The sequence below is a fragment of the Hydra vulgaris genome, chromosome 13 (genome assembly GCF_038396675.1).
Source record: "Hydra vulgaris chromosome 13, alternate assembly HydraT2T_AEP".
Classification (NCBI taxonomy): Eukaryota; Metazoa; Cnidaria; class Hydrozoa; order Anthoathecata; family Hydridae; genus Hydra; species Hydra vulgaris.
The window spans coordinates 5,347,955-5,364,478 of record NC_088932.1 but is presented as its reverse complement, the minus strand read 5'-3'; the positions used below and the strand labels follow the sequence as shown (position 1 = coordinate 5,364,478).

General features: G+C 27.7%; 1 protein-coding gene and 1 long non-coding RNA gene across 2 annotated transcripts; both read right to left on the bottom strand.

Moving 5' to 3' along the window:
* Nucleotides 1-2,117: 2,117 nt before the first annotated feature.
* LOC136089571 (uncharacterized) lies at nt 2,118-9,216 on the bottom strand. The gene is made up of 3 exons (XM_065815622.1): nt 8,467-9,216; nt 3,499-3,560; nt 2,118-2,176 (listed from the first exon to the last, which is right to left on the bottom strand). Exons 1-3 carry the CDS (start codon nt 9,213-9,215, stop codon nt 2,118-2,120), a joined length of 870 nt encoding a protein of 289 aa, XP_065671694.1. The 5' UTR covers nt 9,216.
* LOC136089376 (uncharacterized) lies at nt 4,171-8,466 on the bottom strand. The gene is made up of 3 exons (XR_010642997.1): nt 7,516-8,466; nt 4,657-4,701; nt 4,171-4,276 (listed from the first exon to the last, which is right to left on the bottom strand). It is a non-coding gene; the product is annotated as an uncharacterized LOC136089376 (long non-coding RNA).
* Nucleotides 9,217-16,524: the final 7,308 nt, after the last annotated feature.

Genomic DNA, 16,524 nt, shown 5'->3' with positions numbered 1-16,524 from the left:
AATTAAATGCAATAATCTCTTAGCGTTTAAAAATTATGTCCATAAAAAGTTTGAATCCCCCTCAATTTGAGAGGGTTACAATATTTATCTAGCTATAATTTTTGAACGCTAAAAGATTATTTCATGAAATTTCAAACTAATTGTTAAATTTGAAATTAGTTTAGAATAGTATAAAAAATATTTTGCAAACTAATTGCCCTCACAAATGGGGTAGGGGGGCTAAATTTATTTGGGCATAATATTTATTTTTATTTTAGTATTTGCAAAGCATCGTTATTTAATGTAAGTATAACCATAAAAATGTTTGGAGTTTACACCATGTCGAAAAGTTATTTCAAACATAAAAAAAAAGGCAAGATCAGCCTCTGCCTTTGTTAGTGAATAATAAATCCCGCCCCGAATTAAAATCAAGAAACTGAAAAATATTATCTTTTTAAAAAATAATCATTTTCAGGATTTGCATTTTATTTTTATTTGAAAATTCAGAAACACAATTTCTATAATGACAAATAGAATAACATAATACTAATTTTAGTATTATCTAAATCATTAATAATAATAAAGTTCTATTTGCAACTTAGGCAAGTAAGGTTTCCCTTGTAAAATAGTTATTCGACGCTGGCTATCAGCCCTCTTTAAAAGGTTTTGCAGGAATGGAGATAACGCTTTAGGATCAAAGGTGCTTACGGATCAAGGGTGCAAGTGCTTCCCTTTATCTCTTTAATTTTTGTCGAATATAAGGAAATCGGCAAAATGCAAAGTACACACTAGTGAAATGCGAACTTTTGTGCAAACCAAAATATAATATTTTAAGGACCATTATTATTTTATTAATTTAAATTAAATTAATATGAATATATTAGTAATGTATGTTATTAAGTGTAAATGCATTTACTGACTATTAGAGAGAGCATGCAGGAAAATGTAAATACATCGACTGAGGGTTTTGGTTGGAGCAGCGTAGTCATGTTTATAGTTCCTGTTTATTGATAAAAACAATAAACATGACTAAAAAGCTGTTGCAACATGAAATACCTTTAGAATAATGGTCCGCAATTCAATTTTACATTTTACCTTGTATTTATATTGAAGCACTTTTTGTAGTTAATGTATCAACTGTAGTTAATGTATGCGGTAGTGGTGTAGTGGTAAAGTGCTCGCTTTAGAAGCGAGACGTCCCTGGTAGTACCGCGCTCAACTTGTTTCTCCGCGCAGCGGCCTTGTTCGTCGAGGTTCGTGTTTCGGAGTTATAGACTTGAGAGAGGGTTATAACCACTATTGAGTAGCCTCCTCATCTGTAGTGGCCTTCATGGCCTTGAGGAGGTGAATAACAAAAAAAAAAAAAAAAAAAAAAAAACTAAAAGAAATTATATTTTACATTCATTTTCACCAACTTAAGGAAAATATGTTGTACCTAATATGAGGAGCCCAAATTTAATTTTTATAAATGTTTCAGTATTTATTTGTTTGATTATTTTATTATTTTCTAAAGGTTTCAGTATTTTTTATTTTTTTTCCAATAGTATATTGCAAGCTATATTTCTATGATGTAACCATGTCGAAATATTTTATCAGAAATTTAAATATCAAGTTTTATTTCAATTATAAAAACGAAATTTAATAATTTATAGGTTTTATTAATAATAATGTATTTCTAAAATTAAAATAAATTGAATACAACATTTTCTGCAAACATCAAAAACGTTAACGTAACCATTTCTGCCACTGATCCTATCGGCTAAGTCAGTTTAGCTTTTTCAATCTTCTACATTGGTTTCGATATTGAAAATATAAATAAAATATAAAAAATAATGTGTATATATATATATATATATTTATATATATATATATATATATATATATTTATATATATATATGTATATATGTATGTATATATATATATATATGTATGATATATATATATATATATATATATATATATATATATATATATATATATATATATATATATATATATATATATATATATATATATATATATATATATAAACACCCAACTCACACTTGCTGAACATCCAAGTGGTACATCAATGATTATTGTCGGATCTGTTTTTAAACCCTTAGTACTTATAAATGAATTTGATTTGCCAATATCTTTAAAGGATTTCTGAAAAAAAAAACAAAAAAAATAATAATAAAAATATATATATATATATATATATATATATATATATATATATATATATATATATATATATATATATATGTATATATAAAATAAACATTTATTTTTCAAATTTAAAGAACACACATTTTATAATTTATTATTTAATATCTAAAACTATTTTATTGAATTCTTTAATAAATTTGACTTTAAAATTCTCACATTTAATAATTGATTTTCTGAATAAATTGATACTGAAAAATCTACATCTTAAAGATAAAAAAAAAATATAAAAACGTTATTCTTATTACATTAAAGATAAATATATTTCAATTCTTTTACATTTTTTTAAATTTTGAAAGTATTGCTTTACAGCCCTCGGAATTAGGGTCGGCATTTGACAATGCAAACCTAACTGCTGAACTTAGCGTTTGAGGTTGCCAAATATTTCCGAACGGTTTAGGTTTCTACTTTTTATGATGGAACTTGTCAATAAATGTTTTTGCTGATCTGATGATGACCTAAAACATATCAAGGTCTGCAATTTTTTGCCAACTTTATTTTTTTTTATTTTTAAGGGTTGGGTGTTTTATAATAATAAAAAATAACTTATTTCTATACCTTGTTGCTATAAACATTAAATAAAATATATATATTGATTAAATACCAGTCTTACAGTCTTACCAGTTTTACAAGTTGATTCTGGTGAGCTACAGAAACGCTTTTTATCTCTTAAAAAAAATAAATAAATGTGTAGTAATAACTAATAATGGTAAATTAGTTGAAAGAAAAATAAAAAAAAATATATAAAAGTTTGTATTGCCTTTCAGAAATGTAAGTACAGAGAGCTACTTCAGCCTAAATCGAGAATGCGCAAAAATATTATTAAAAATAGTTATGATATTAATAAAAGTTATTTAAAAAAATCCCTTATTTATATAATTATACAAATTAGTAATATTTAATTATATAAATAAGTCATATTTAATAATTTATGTAATTAATAACTAGAATAAAAAATTTAAAAACAAAAGCTTTTAGATTACCTTTATTCTTGACACATTACTAGCTTTAGCAAATATAAATACAATAGATTCAGGCACTAGAATTTTAAATACATAGTCACTCTCCTAAAAAGATCATTACTTAAAAAACAAAAATAATACTGGAAAGTTGAATATTATCCAAATAGATGATTTTAAGATGAAATAATTAGAAATAAAGATATGAATAATATTTTAGATTATGATTACCTTCAAACTATTAAAAGCTAAAACAAAAGCTTTAAAAAGATCATGCAATTGATCTTCTGTCATTAGGCTAAGGAGATCTCTGTTACAAAAATTTTCTGAATAAATAAACGGAAATGCAAAAACATGTTAAATAATCAAGAAAAAATAAAAATAAAGCAAATGGAATAATAGAGTGTAAATTCCTTTATTTTTATGTAATACAAACTTTTATCTTATCCACCAACAATAAACCAGTTATGTCTGTAACTGTATAACTGAACATCAAATACAAAAATACTATTTAAGGATTTAGCATTTAGTAAGTTTTATCTACTTAGACTAAAAGTCGATTTAAAAAAAAACTATTTGACTTCAAGTATTGAAAATTGAATACTCAAAAATAAAATATTGCAAAAGATTTTATTTATATTAAAATATTACACGTCATTTTGTTTCCAAACTGATGTTTAAACAACTCCCAATAAATAAACAAATGCTAAAATATATTTTTAAGAACACATTATTTAATGAACTCTAGGGACCTTCAAATTTGTTCAAAACAAACTCCCTTCATAATTAAATAGTAACTGGCAAAGGTGGGATTTGAATCTGCAATCCTGCTGCGACAGGCTATCCATCACAATAATAGCAGCACACTATACAACTGAGCTATCCCGACTCAATAGTATATTATATAAAAATGTATCTGTGAATTATAAATTTAAGTAAGATACTTACTTGACCAGAATAAATAGATTATAGCAACTGAGAAGTGCTATTTCAATCATACATTTCTTTGAAAACAGATTCAATCCTATAAACATTTAATTATATCCTTATTTTATTACAAACAGTTATAAAAAAAATATTACCACAAAATAAGGTAGACTGTATCGGGGATCTTTCTCTCACATCTAGACTTGAAATTTAAAAAGAATTTCATGCAAGTTATTAGATTGTATTGCAACCTTACACCTGTGAATCTGTCGAACAAAAAAATTCTGATCCAAAAATAAAAAATCTATTATTAAGTCATCATTTAGTAAAATCTTTACTTTTTGGCTTTATTTTGACTGCTAATTTTATGAGTTCAAGCTTAATGCCTTATTAAGACTATATTTATTGAACAACACTTTTATTTCTTATATATTTACGCGTCAAAAATTGTATACAAATATATGTATCAAAATTTATAAAAAATATATATAATTTTTAACATATAAATATATAATTTATAACATATAATATACACAAATACGTGTATCAAAAATTATATACAAATATGAATAAATCGTATACCTGCTGTAACAAATGTATCCAAGTCTTCGATATCACTTGAACTACCTTGAAAGAATTTTAGACAAGTTTGAATTTTTGTTTTGTTTTAAACAGAAAACAGAAAAAGCGAAATACAACAACTTTATATTTAGAATATAAGTAGAGTGCTCAATGTTCTTAAAAGAACAGAGCAATTATAAATTAGTAGAAAATCACTTAACAAAAATTTATCTCATTGATAAGTTTTTGTTAAGTGATTATAAAATTAACCACTGTGTATCATCAGTAAAGACTCATCAGAAATGATGATTTTATGATGAATCTTCATTTATGAAACACAGTGTTAAATAAGATAAATTTTTGTTAAGTGATTTTCTACTAATTTATAATTGTTCTGTTCTTTTAAGAACTTTGAGCACTCTACTTGTAGAGTATATTTTAAAATTTTTTAAATATATATATATATATATATATATATATATATATATATATATATATATATATATATATATACATATATATATACATATATATATATATATAAAATATTTTATGTATGTATATAATATTTTATTTAGTATTTAATGGCGATTCAACAAATTTATTGCCCGATTACGATCAAATAAATTCTTAAAAAACAAAAAACTTATAAGGCTCTAACGTCTGTTCCCGGAGTTGCAATAACGAACAACAAGTTGCAATAACGAACAAAATTGTTACAAAAACGAACATAGGCCGCGCCAGGTTGCATTAGCGAACAAAAATGTTCGGTAATGCAAATTTTGCGTTGCTATACCGAATATCCATATGATCATCATCATCATCATCATCATCATCATCATCATCATCATCATCATCATCATCATCATCATCATCATCATCATCATCATCGAGTCTTTCGTCAAACGAGGTGTTTTCACACGCTTCACCGCATGCGCATAGATCAGTGCATGTGAATCTGTATTGTTTACAAGAACATCGATTTGTGACGCAAACAGGTTTGCAAGAACAGTGAACAAATTCAAAAAGTGAATCGGGTGCAGGTGGAATTGTTGTCCAAACCAAGTTTACCTGGTCTCCATTTAAAGACCAACCATAACCATCGGGCGAAGGAACATTTAATAATCCTTTCAATGCATTTTTTCGGATGTAAGCATTGCAATTATCATGTTTAATGTGTAAAATAAGCGAATCATAATTTGGAGGAGCATCTCTTCTGTAGATTTGCCCATTTCGAACAAGTAATATCGTGTTTTATTGACAACATCTTCTTTGCTTGCACCATAAAGGTGACAAACAAATTTCTGTATGCCATTAACAACGTCATCTGATACATCTTGTGACATTCCGATACCTCGAAATGCTGTACAATATTCTTTTTTCTTTCCTGCCGTCTTTAGAGCAGATAATTTACCTTTTCCTTGAAAAGCAGACACTGCATCACAACCTAAGTAATAAGTAGAAACACTTCAAACATTTACGTTTTCAGATACAAAATTAGTTTAGATAAACAGCACAATTTAATACATTATTTATGATAAAGTAGCAAAATAGTGCATAAAATAAATTCTTTGCAAGAAAGATAATGATTTCACTTATGAAATTTAATTTAAATTTACCTGTAAAGGAATGGAATCCAATCATTGCATCACACCAATCGTAACCAATCTTTTTTTTCGATTTTATTTACATTAAGGATACGTTGTTTGTTTCCACATCCTGTTTCAAATAAAGAGTTGCAGAGATGAACCAACTATGGTAAAATGCACTTATGAACACATCTGTATTGGGGTTTGCAAGTATAACATGAGCATATGAAACCAATGCGTGCTTACAATGTAACAATAACCGAGTATCAGCTTCTTCTTGGTCGCTACGAAGTTCGGACAATTCCGTACTAATCGAATTTCTGAAGCAGTATGTGCTATCACTATGTGTAATAAATATCTCTATTTCGTTTATTGCATAACCTTTCCGTTCTTCCAAGAGAAACTTAACCAGTTTCTCTTTATTGCTGCCAACACTCATAAACTTCTTCGATTGTTTGGGTACTTTTTGATCAGGCCCGAATTTAGTAACATTCTGGATACCAGATTCAGCTCGTCTTTGTCGCTCGGCATGTTTGATACTAATATTTCGATACCTGTCCGTAACAAAGTCAACTCTATTTGACTTATGGCAAAATTCATTACCATAGTGAATATCAATCGACTGAGTTTCTCAAAATTTTCGGGTATAGGTTTAATTATTTGCAATATAGCCATACCGTCCAAAATTAATGCGTTGTTTTTTAGGAATATCCACTGATAACTTATCGATACGTTTATCTTCGAGTATATTTATAAGCTTCGACTTTGTTGATTTTATGATACCAACTGAGGCGGGAATACTAATTTCAATAATAATTACTCTAATTTCAACAAACAAACCACTTTCAATATACCAGTGGAATTCAGAAGTTCCATGTAATTCCATTAATAACAAGCAGAAATCCTCTACTTCACGTTGGTTGTCAACATCCAAGGAGTTCAAGAATGATTCAAATCTAAGGCGACTTGAAGCCTCAAACATGATTTTATGCACGATTATGCTTCTGTAATAGTGTTTACCTGTGAGAATACCTTTAATTGCTCCCTCTGCCGCTAGACCAGATTCAATGACAATATCTTTAAATTGAGACTGATATATTAAAGCCCAAAGTTTAGAGTTTTAATAAACTAATAAATGATAGCTTGCAATTATTTAAAAAAAATTAAAGTTTATAATTTTATCAAAAACTTTAACACAAAAAATCAAAATTTGTCAAAATATCTTTTATCTCTAAATAGAAATAGCTATCTTCTAAAATTTTCATCCTCATGTTTAAAACTAATTAAATACCTTAAAACCAAATCCATCAAATCTTTTAGCAATAGCAGTCATAAATGACATCATAGAATGAAATTCGCCAAGTCTTACGACAAATCTATTCGTAAACTCAGAAAATAGAAAATAGCTAAATCCAATATAGAAACATAAATGAATAAACACCTACTAAAAAAAAAGAATTGTTAGCTATAAAACTAGTATAAAAATGTTTTTGAAACATTTATGTAGTTTTAACAAACAATATAAATGTTTCAAAAAAGATCATAAAGTTTCTAATTTTGATTTAGTATAATTGATATGCAGTGCTCCATGTGAGGGGGGAAGGGCAAGATGTCATCCAGCCACCTTTTTAAAAACTATAAACCATTTTTTTCTATATCTTTCCTAACATAGCAAAGATTAGACAAGAAAAATTGTATTTATAAATTAGTTAAAACTGTCCCTTTAGTTTTTCCCCATACATTGTGCACTGTTTATACCTCTCTTTTTTCTTGGGTTGGTCCAATATTTAAAGGTTGAACAATGATTCCATTAGCCATATTAGCCTTATTTTGATTTTTTGAATATATTATTGTTTATATTATGGTGATAGCACTTACGAAAGCCTTGTTTTGATCACTTTAGAATTAAAATTATTTTTCATCATAGATATTGTTTAATCTTACCTTGTGGTAAAACTACATCTTCCTTTAGATTGATAGATGCTAATGCTGTTTCATACCTCATTGTGGCTGAAATTGTGACCTCATTGTGGCTGAAATTGTGACCTCATTGTAACTGAAGTTGTGACCTCATTGTGGCTGAAATTGTGGCTGAAATTGTTTCATACCTCATTGTGGCTGAAATTGTGATGACCAAAACCACTCAATATTTTTATCAACTCTTTTGATCCAGTTATCTGTCTTGTTGCGATTGTGACAATGCCACAGATTTAGGTGTTTGTTTGTGCCCATTTGAACTTATATAAACTTAAATAACCCAGGTGGTACAATTTTCTCTATATTTTTAAATGAGAATTCAGAAGATAATAGAGGCCATGTTGAAAAGAAATCAGGAGTTGTATTTATTATATTTCGAAAATGCAATGCTGTTCTATATATGCTTCTTGTATCAACAAATTCATAGTTGATATTTTGAGGTTTATCAGTATCCGACAAAGGTTCTATTTGAGAAAACTCACTTTGTGATGTTTCATTATCATAAACAAGGCTCTTTTCAGCAAAATGGCCACTTGATAGATTTTCAAGCAAAACTATATCACTTGAATTTCTTTTACCAGGTGTGTGGAAAATTAATTTTGGAAAAGCTGCGTGAATCTTTGACTTTAAACGGGACACTTTATAATTACTGGCATCAATATTTTCTTCAGGATAAACGATTGAAACAAACAGACTAAACAACTTTGACATAAACATGATTTTCTTCTTTTTAATTAATTTTTCTATTATTATTTCATTTGAAAATATATGAAAAAATTTATTGTAATATTGAACTTTAGGCTGACCTTTGCGTTGATTTGCTAAACACTTTGTATAAATTATGTAACACGTTTGATGATATTTAACTTCAAGAGCAACACAGTTCTTTCCGTTAATATGTATAAGAATATTTTCATTGAATTTATAGTTGGCTGCTTCTCTTAACCTTGCACAATCAAATGTTTCTGATCTTGAGAGCGATTCAAGCGTTCGTTGTAGCATTGCAACCAGCATTGAAAATTATTATTTCTAAACAGTTATTACCCTCTCAACAGTTATCATCAAAAAGTTACTCTAATGCAATTTAAAAAAAAAAATTTAGTTATATTGTAAAAATATAATTTTCCTGTTAAACTGTTTGCAATACAAACAAAAAATTAATTTTTTAATTTTAATAATATTTATTTCCGCACCATTAACGCCAACCAAATCAAACAAATTAAAAAATAAAATAAAGAGAGATTTTTGAGAAAAACTATGGTATAAAGTATGCATTAGCTATAGATTATTAAATAAAATTAGTTAATAATGTACAATTTTACCTTGTCATAATTCCATTTTTGTTTCTTTTGAAATTGTCTACACCGAAATTTTTTCTTTTTGTCTGAGCTTTGTCAGTGCTTGCATTTATAGATGTCAATTGTTGCATTTCCTCATCTTTATTAGTTTTCCTACATTCTTTTAGATCAGTTTGTTGCTGTTCATCCCAGTCAATTTTTTCTGTCTGCTTATTATTTTCTGCTCATTCAAGTTTGAAAACATTACAAATACGCTCGTAAGATTTTGGATGGTAAAAATAACCCATGGCAAAGATTTCTATTTCTACAATATCTGCCATTGAGTTGAATTCCTCTTTTGTTTTAGCGTTAATGGTTCTATAAGAAAATCTTGCCACATCTCCATTTTTATTTCAAAGCTTGCACCTCCTTTTTCGTGTGCTAAATATTTTTTTTAAAGCTTTAGTACTGCATTTTTTAATGCACTTATACGGTATATTAACAAAATGAATTAAACAAATATTGTCGCTTAACGATGTACCTGCCATATTGTCTGTTTATATTTTTAACCTAACGTGACAGAGATATTTTACGGAAAGATTTATTATAAAGTTTTAAATAACGTTCGGTCGCTTTATTTGTTCCGTAAATTACTAATTATCAACGATAGACTAATCGTTAGAAAACGATAAAGCACGATAAAGGAAAGTAAAATGATAGATTGTGAAAAAACTACAAAGTAAAAAAGGGGCAAGTTTACATTTTTAAAATGTTAATACTAAGAAACGCTTGATTCAATATAGAAATTTCAGTTATTAGATGTGTCCAACGGGATGAAGCGATAATCAAAGTTGGCCACCGGCCTAAACCCCATTAAAAAATATAACATTTTTTATATTATGATAGGTGCTGAAAACAATAAATTAGTCGAATCAGTAGACTATAAGTGGTTAAATCTTTTTTTGAATCTATAACAATACTGAAATAATTAACAAGTCTTTGACTAATTTCTTTTTTTGTTTGTGTAAAAATAAATTTTAGATTTATTTTTATTTTGTACTTATTTTGACGTTTTCGGCGTGTTTTATTTGGGTCCACGTTGTTCAATTGATAATTTATTAAAGAAAAATAAAATTAATTTAAGTTAATATTTATCATCAAAGTTTTGTTACACTCAACGTATTATAAATTAAAACATTTGCAAATTTATTTTGTGTCAAAAAGGTTTAAAACATATTCAAACATATTATACAGTTATTTGACTACTTCATGGTACGTCTGCGTTAACCCCCCAAAAAATTCTACTTATGAATTGTTCAAATAATTTAGATTTACAATTTATTTTCTAATAAAATTTTATTATAAGTTAGTTTACGCAACTTTTTACGCAAAAAAAAAAAAGATAAAAAAGTTTTTTTTTTCGGTGCCAAAAATTGAACGAGATACTTTAAGAAAATATTTCATAAAAAGTCTATGAATTGAAAATATTAAAACACGTATTTCTTTGGAACTAAATAAGCTACAGAGGTGGTTGAAACCATTTTGAAAAGTAAATATATTAAGAAATATAATGCATTTAATATAAAAAATATTTACATTTGCTATAAATATTGCCTAAACTCCCTAGTTATAGTTTTTTTTGTTTCAGGTTTTTATAATACTTAAAGAAACTTTTTTTTAATATATAAATTTCAAAACCTTTTTATAACCCGTAATAATGAATCTAAAGAACACCATTTTGGAGTCTCTAGATAAATTCCGCTCATTGGCGTTAACATGAATTTAGTTAAAATCTTTTGAAAAAGTGCCTTATTTACTATTGATCCTAGTTCTAATTGGTTCTGAGGTATAATAAATATATATAGTTGTCAAAGCACAATATTTCTATCAATTTTTACAAAAAATACTAAAATTCCGATCAAGAAAGAGCTTATAATTAAAAAAAATTGGCAATAAACGATCAGAACATATCATATTGTTAAACTATAATGTTTATTTCACCTTAAAAAACTTATTTATTTAAAATCTTATTAAAATTTAGACAAGTGATTTTATTTTCTAAACCTTTTTACTACCCCTAATAGCGAATCTTAAGAACACCATTTTGGAGTCTTTAGATCACTTTCACTCATCGGCGTTAACATAAATTTAGTTAAATCTTTTGAAAAAGTGCCTTCATTTACTATTGATCCAAGTTCTAATCGGTTCTAACGTATATTAGCAATAAATAGTTATTAAAGCACAATCTTTCAATCAATTTTTACAAAAAATATTCGAATTCCGACCAAAAAAAGAGCTTATAATTATGCGCCAATAAACGATCGTACCATATTTTTAAACTAAGATGTTCATTTTACCTGAAAACCATATTAATTTAAAATCTTATTCGAATTTGGACAAGCGATTGTGTTTTTAAGAAGATTTAATGAAAAAAAAAAGAATCTTCGGTCTGGGTTTTTTCGCAATAAACATTTATACTCTATGATACTGCAAAATTTCTCATTTAATTTTTTTCGTCTTTTCATAATTCACAGACCTAATCATTTAACGGAAATATGCCGTTGTCAACAAAATATCACACAGACGCTATAACGTTTTAAAATTGCTTTAACTACACCGAGTTAGCAGAATTTTATCCTCTTTAAAATGATATATAGATAATATATATATTCAATTTAGATAATACCTTCTGTTTTTCGTTTTTTACATAGTGTTAAATAAAAATTTTATATAAATATAATAATCTATTGCACGAAATCGTCAACGTGTTGCAAGAATTGAAAAGTTATACAGACCAGTCATTAAAAAACAAATAAAAAAAATACGAGCAATCAAAATACGCAATGCATAAAAGTAATGAGAATGAAAAATGCGAATCTTATGTTGCTGGTGGTTTTTAACATATCTTAAAGAAGTTACGATATTATTTTAGATAAAAAAATGATATTCTCACGTTTATGATTTTAACTAACTTTTAGGTTTTAAAACATGATTACTCAAGCGTGAATGGTTGAAATAAGTTAAAATTTTCAGGAACAACTCATTTCTTCTATATAATCCATACATCATAAGTTTTTCTTTTTTGAGTTTTATAACTTTTTTATTTTTAACAACTTTATACATTTTTAACAAATTTATACAAATAGTGCTATGTTTTAAATACGCTTTTTACTATTGGAGGCCAAACTTTTGACTAAACGAGTCAATCAAAACTTTGTATGATAAATAGATTTTACTATCACCTTGAAGCTATGTTGAAACTTTGATGTTAATACTATGTTACTATCAGTAGATACCATGCTTCAAAATCTAAAATCTTTAACGATAAAGTAGAATAATTAAAAAAAAGAAAAAAAAAAAGAGCGTCTTGTAAATATATTTTCAGTCAAGGCTATGTAATAGACCAAAATTTGGTTATTTAAATTCACAGGGCCAAAAAAATGTTGTTTATTAGGCAACCACCTTAACGTTATTGCTTAATAGCTACAAGTATTTTGAAAAGCCACAAACATATATATATATATATATATATATATATATATATATATATATATATATATATATATATATATATATATATATATATAGATATATATATAGATATATATATATATATATATATATATATATATATATAATTTTATCTATGGTTTCTAGTAAAACTTGACTCTATTGTATCGGAACATGCAATACTTACTTCGACAACCATTGATATGTGTGTGTATATGTATATGTATGTAAATAAGTATGTATGCATATGTGCGTATATACAGTATCGGGCAAAACGAGTGCAACCAAATAATGCAAATTTAGTTTCTTTATATAAAAGTGCTGCATTTTTTCAATTTAGAGAAATAACTATGTAACTGTTTTGAGACAAAGTTCTTCAACTTTTATTAATCACAAAGTTCATTATTTGCACACGAAAATTAATAAATTAATCAAAAGTATTAAAAAAGTTGATTTCCTTCTGGACAAAACAAATGCAACTCGACAAAATGTTGACCAACCTGTATTTCGCTATTAATATTTCGTGGCGAATCCTTTTTTGTTGATCACAGCCTTGCATCTTCAAGGCATAGACTCGATCAGGTGATCAATGAAACTTTGTGGAATCGCTGCCCAGGCCTTTTGGATTTGTTCAAACAGTTGATCCTTATTACGAACACCTTCACGATTAATTCTGCGGTTGACGATCTCCCACAGGTTCTCGAGAGGGTTGAGATCCGGAGATTGAGGCGGCTAATCCATCACCGATAGGTGGTTGTCTTGAAACCACTGCTTGACTACTTTTGCAGTGTGTTTCTGATCGTTGTCTTGCTGAAAAACCCATTTTATTAGCATATTCCATTCAGCATGAGGTAACATAACATCTTTCAGGATATTTTTATACATGAAACGGTTCATTATTCCATCGTTTCGATGTATTGGACCTAGACCGTTAGCAGAAAAACACCCCTAGACCATTACACTGTCTCCACCATGCTTCACGGTCTTATGGCAGTAACTTAAATTGAGGCGTTTTCCGGCCGGTTGACGTACACGGCAAATGCCATTGCTCCCAATGATGTTGAACTTCGATTCATCACTGAACAGGACAGTTCGCCATTTCTGCACATTCCAGTCAATATGAGATGTAGCAAACAGGAGTCTTTTCTTCTGATTTTTTAGTGAAATCAGCTGTTTCTTTGTAGGGCGTCGAAAAAACAATCCGGCTTCAACAGCACGTTGTCTGTTTGTTCGGTCCGATTCAGACAGCTCTATTTGCTTTTGTATCTCGACTAATGATATCCAGGGATCCTTCTTGACAAATCTGACAATCATAGAATCCTCTCTAGAAGTGGTGGAACGCGGTCTTCCACCTTTATTATCTGCTGCTAACTTCCCCGTAGAACGATATTTGGAACATAGTCTTGATACGGTACATTTTTTCACGCGATATTTATCACAAATACTTTTTTGTGACACTCCACTTATGTAATCGCCAATAATTTTCTTTCTTAGTTCCAATCCAAGACTGTTGGGTGCCATTTTTGCACTTGAAGTCATAAAAATAATAAAAATAAATAATCACGCTTCTCAAGGCTTACCATGTTACATTTACCTTGTGATGATACAATAATGCTCTGTGGAAAACAACGTCTTGGTTGGATGTGGACTGTATTGATGTAATGAAACACTTGTTGTATTTCCCTTCTTGTATTGATGTTCTTCGATAAAACACTTTTATAAAACTCACTTCGATAAACTGTCTTGATAATACTGACTGATTGACTTCCATATGCTGACTGAATTACATGTCGATTTACGTGTCTCTTATATAGTAAAAAGAAACTGTGTGAACCTGTTCTGGAAAATTCTAGATGCTTCTTTTCGATGCTTCTGGAAGCTTCTGGATGCGTCTGGATGCTTCTGAATGTTTCTGGATATTTCTGGATGCTACTGGATGCTTCCAGATGTTTCCAGAAGAAGCGTCTGCATGCTTCTGGAAACTTCTGGATACTTCCCTTAATTATTAAAAAACTTCCGTGACGTTGACACGGACCAGACTTAAGAAAATGAAACAAACCAAAAAAGTTGCACTTGTTTTGTCCGCTGCAAAATGGCACTTGTCAACGAAATTCTGCCTGTATGCTGTCACCTGTCAGGCATGCTATGACCCCAGACTCCTGAACTATTTGCTGTGGTAGTATAGTTCGTTTCGTTTTTAAGACATGTAAAATTAGGAACACTTTTTAGCATTGTTCGATGTTGGTTGCAAAGTTTTGTCTAAAACTGTATATATGTCAAAATGTTAGTTCTAAGGTTGCCATCTTTTATACATATATAATTTTTTTTCCCACCACTTATTTTTTTAGAAAGAAACATATCTTCAGTGTCTTATATATATATATATATATATATATATATATATATATATATATATATATATATATATATATATATATATATATATATATATATATATATATATATATATATATATATATATATATATACATACATATATATATATATATATATATATATATATATATATATATATATGTATATATATATATTTATTTATTTATATATATATATATATATATATATTTATATATATATATATATACAAGCAAAATTTTTTAAACGAACGGATTAAACAAACATAAACTGACTTATAAACCCTCTATTAAACCACAGTTGCACTGAACTTGACTAAAAAAAAAAAAGCGTTTATAAGAAGTACTAGAAAAAAAAACATTACTTAACAAATTCTTAGGTGTAAATAAACTTTTTTAAAACAATATTTAAAAAGGTATATTTTTATTTTGAGAAAAAGATAACATTATAAAAAACTGCTTCAGATATTTTCTCATTGTAACCAAAAATTTAATGTCAGTCCACCTTTTTGACGTTTAACGTCCTTATCATTTCGGATAAGTACATTTGGTAACTTGGTAATCAAATAACTTGCATTATTTTGAATTATAAATATCTTTTATTGCGCAAGTAAATTTTTCTAGTTTCAAATCTGAAACGAAAGTTCTATTTTGATAAAATATAATTTTTCGGCTTGACGAACTTTTAATATAACACATGGTTCTTCTTGTTTATGATTTTCTAAAAGATTTTTAATTGTGGCAGATTTTTTGCCAAACAATTCTATCTAACATTACATCATCCAAGTAATCAAGTTGCTTGGTAGACAATGCATATAAACTCTTTATTTCGTTGAAAAAGAGTACACGCAACTGTTGCTCTGAATGAAAAGACCACACAACTAAATTTTCTCTAGATAATTGATACAAACTATCCAGAAAATTTAAAATTTTACTATTTTTTATCTTATATTTCACGAAATATAACAAATTGTTGCATTAGGCAATCTTTCTTTAGCCTCATTGAAGATTCCCATTAACTCTTTTTTACATATATTGTGAAATCTTCCACTTGCTGTCTCCTCCTTGAGAGCCAAGTTAATAGGAAGTGAGAAAAATCTCCTATATTGATTACTTTAATTAAAAAAAGATAAGCAGAAGTCATCTTGACAACCTTTTAAT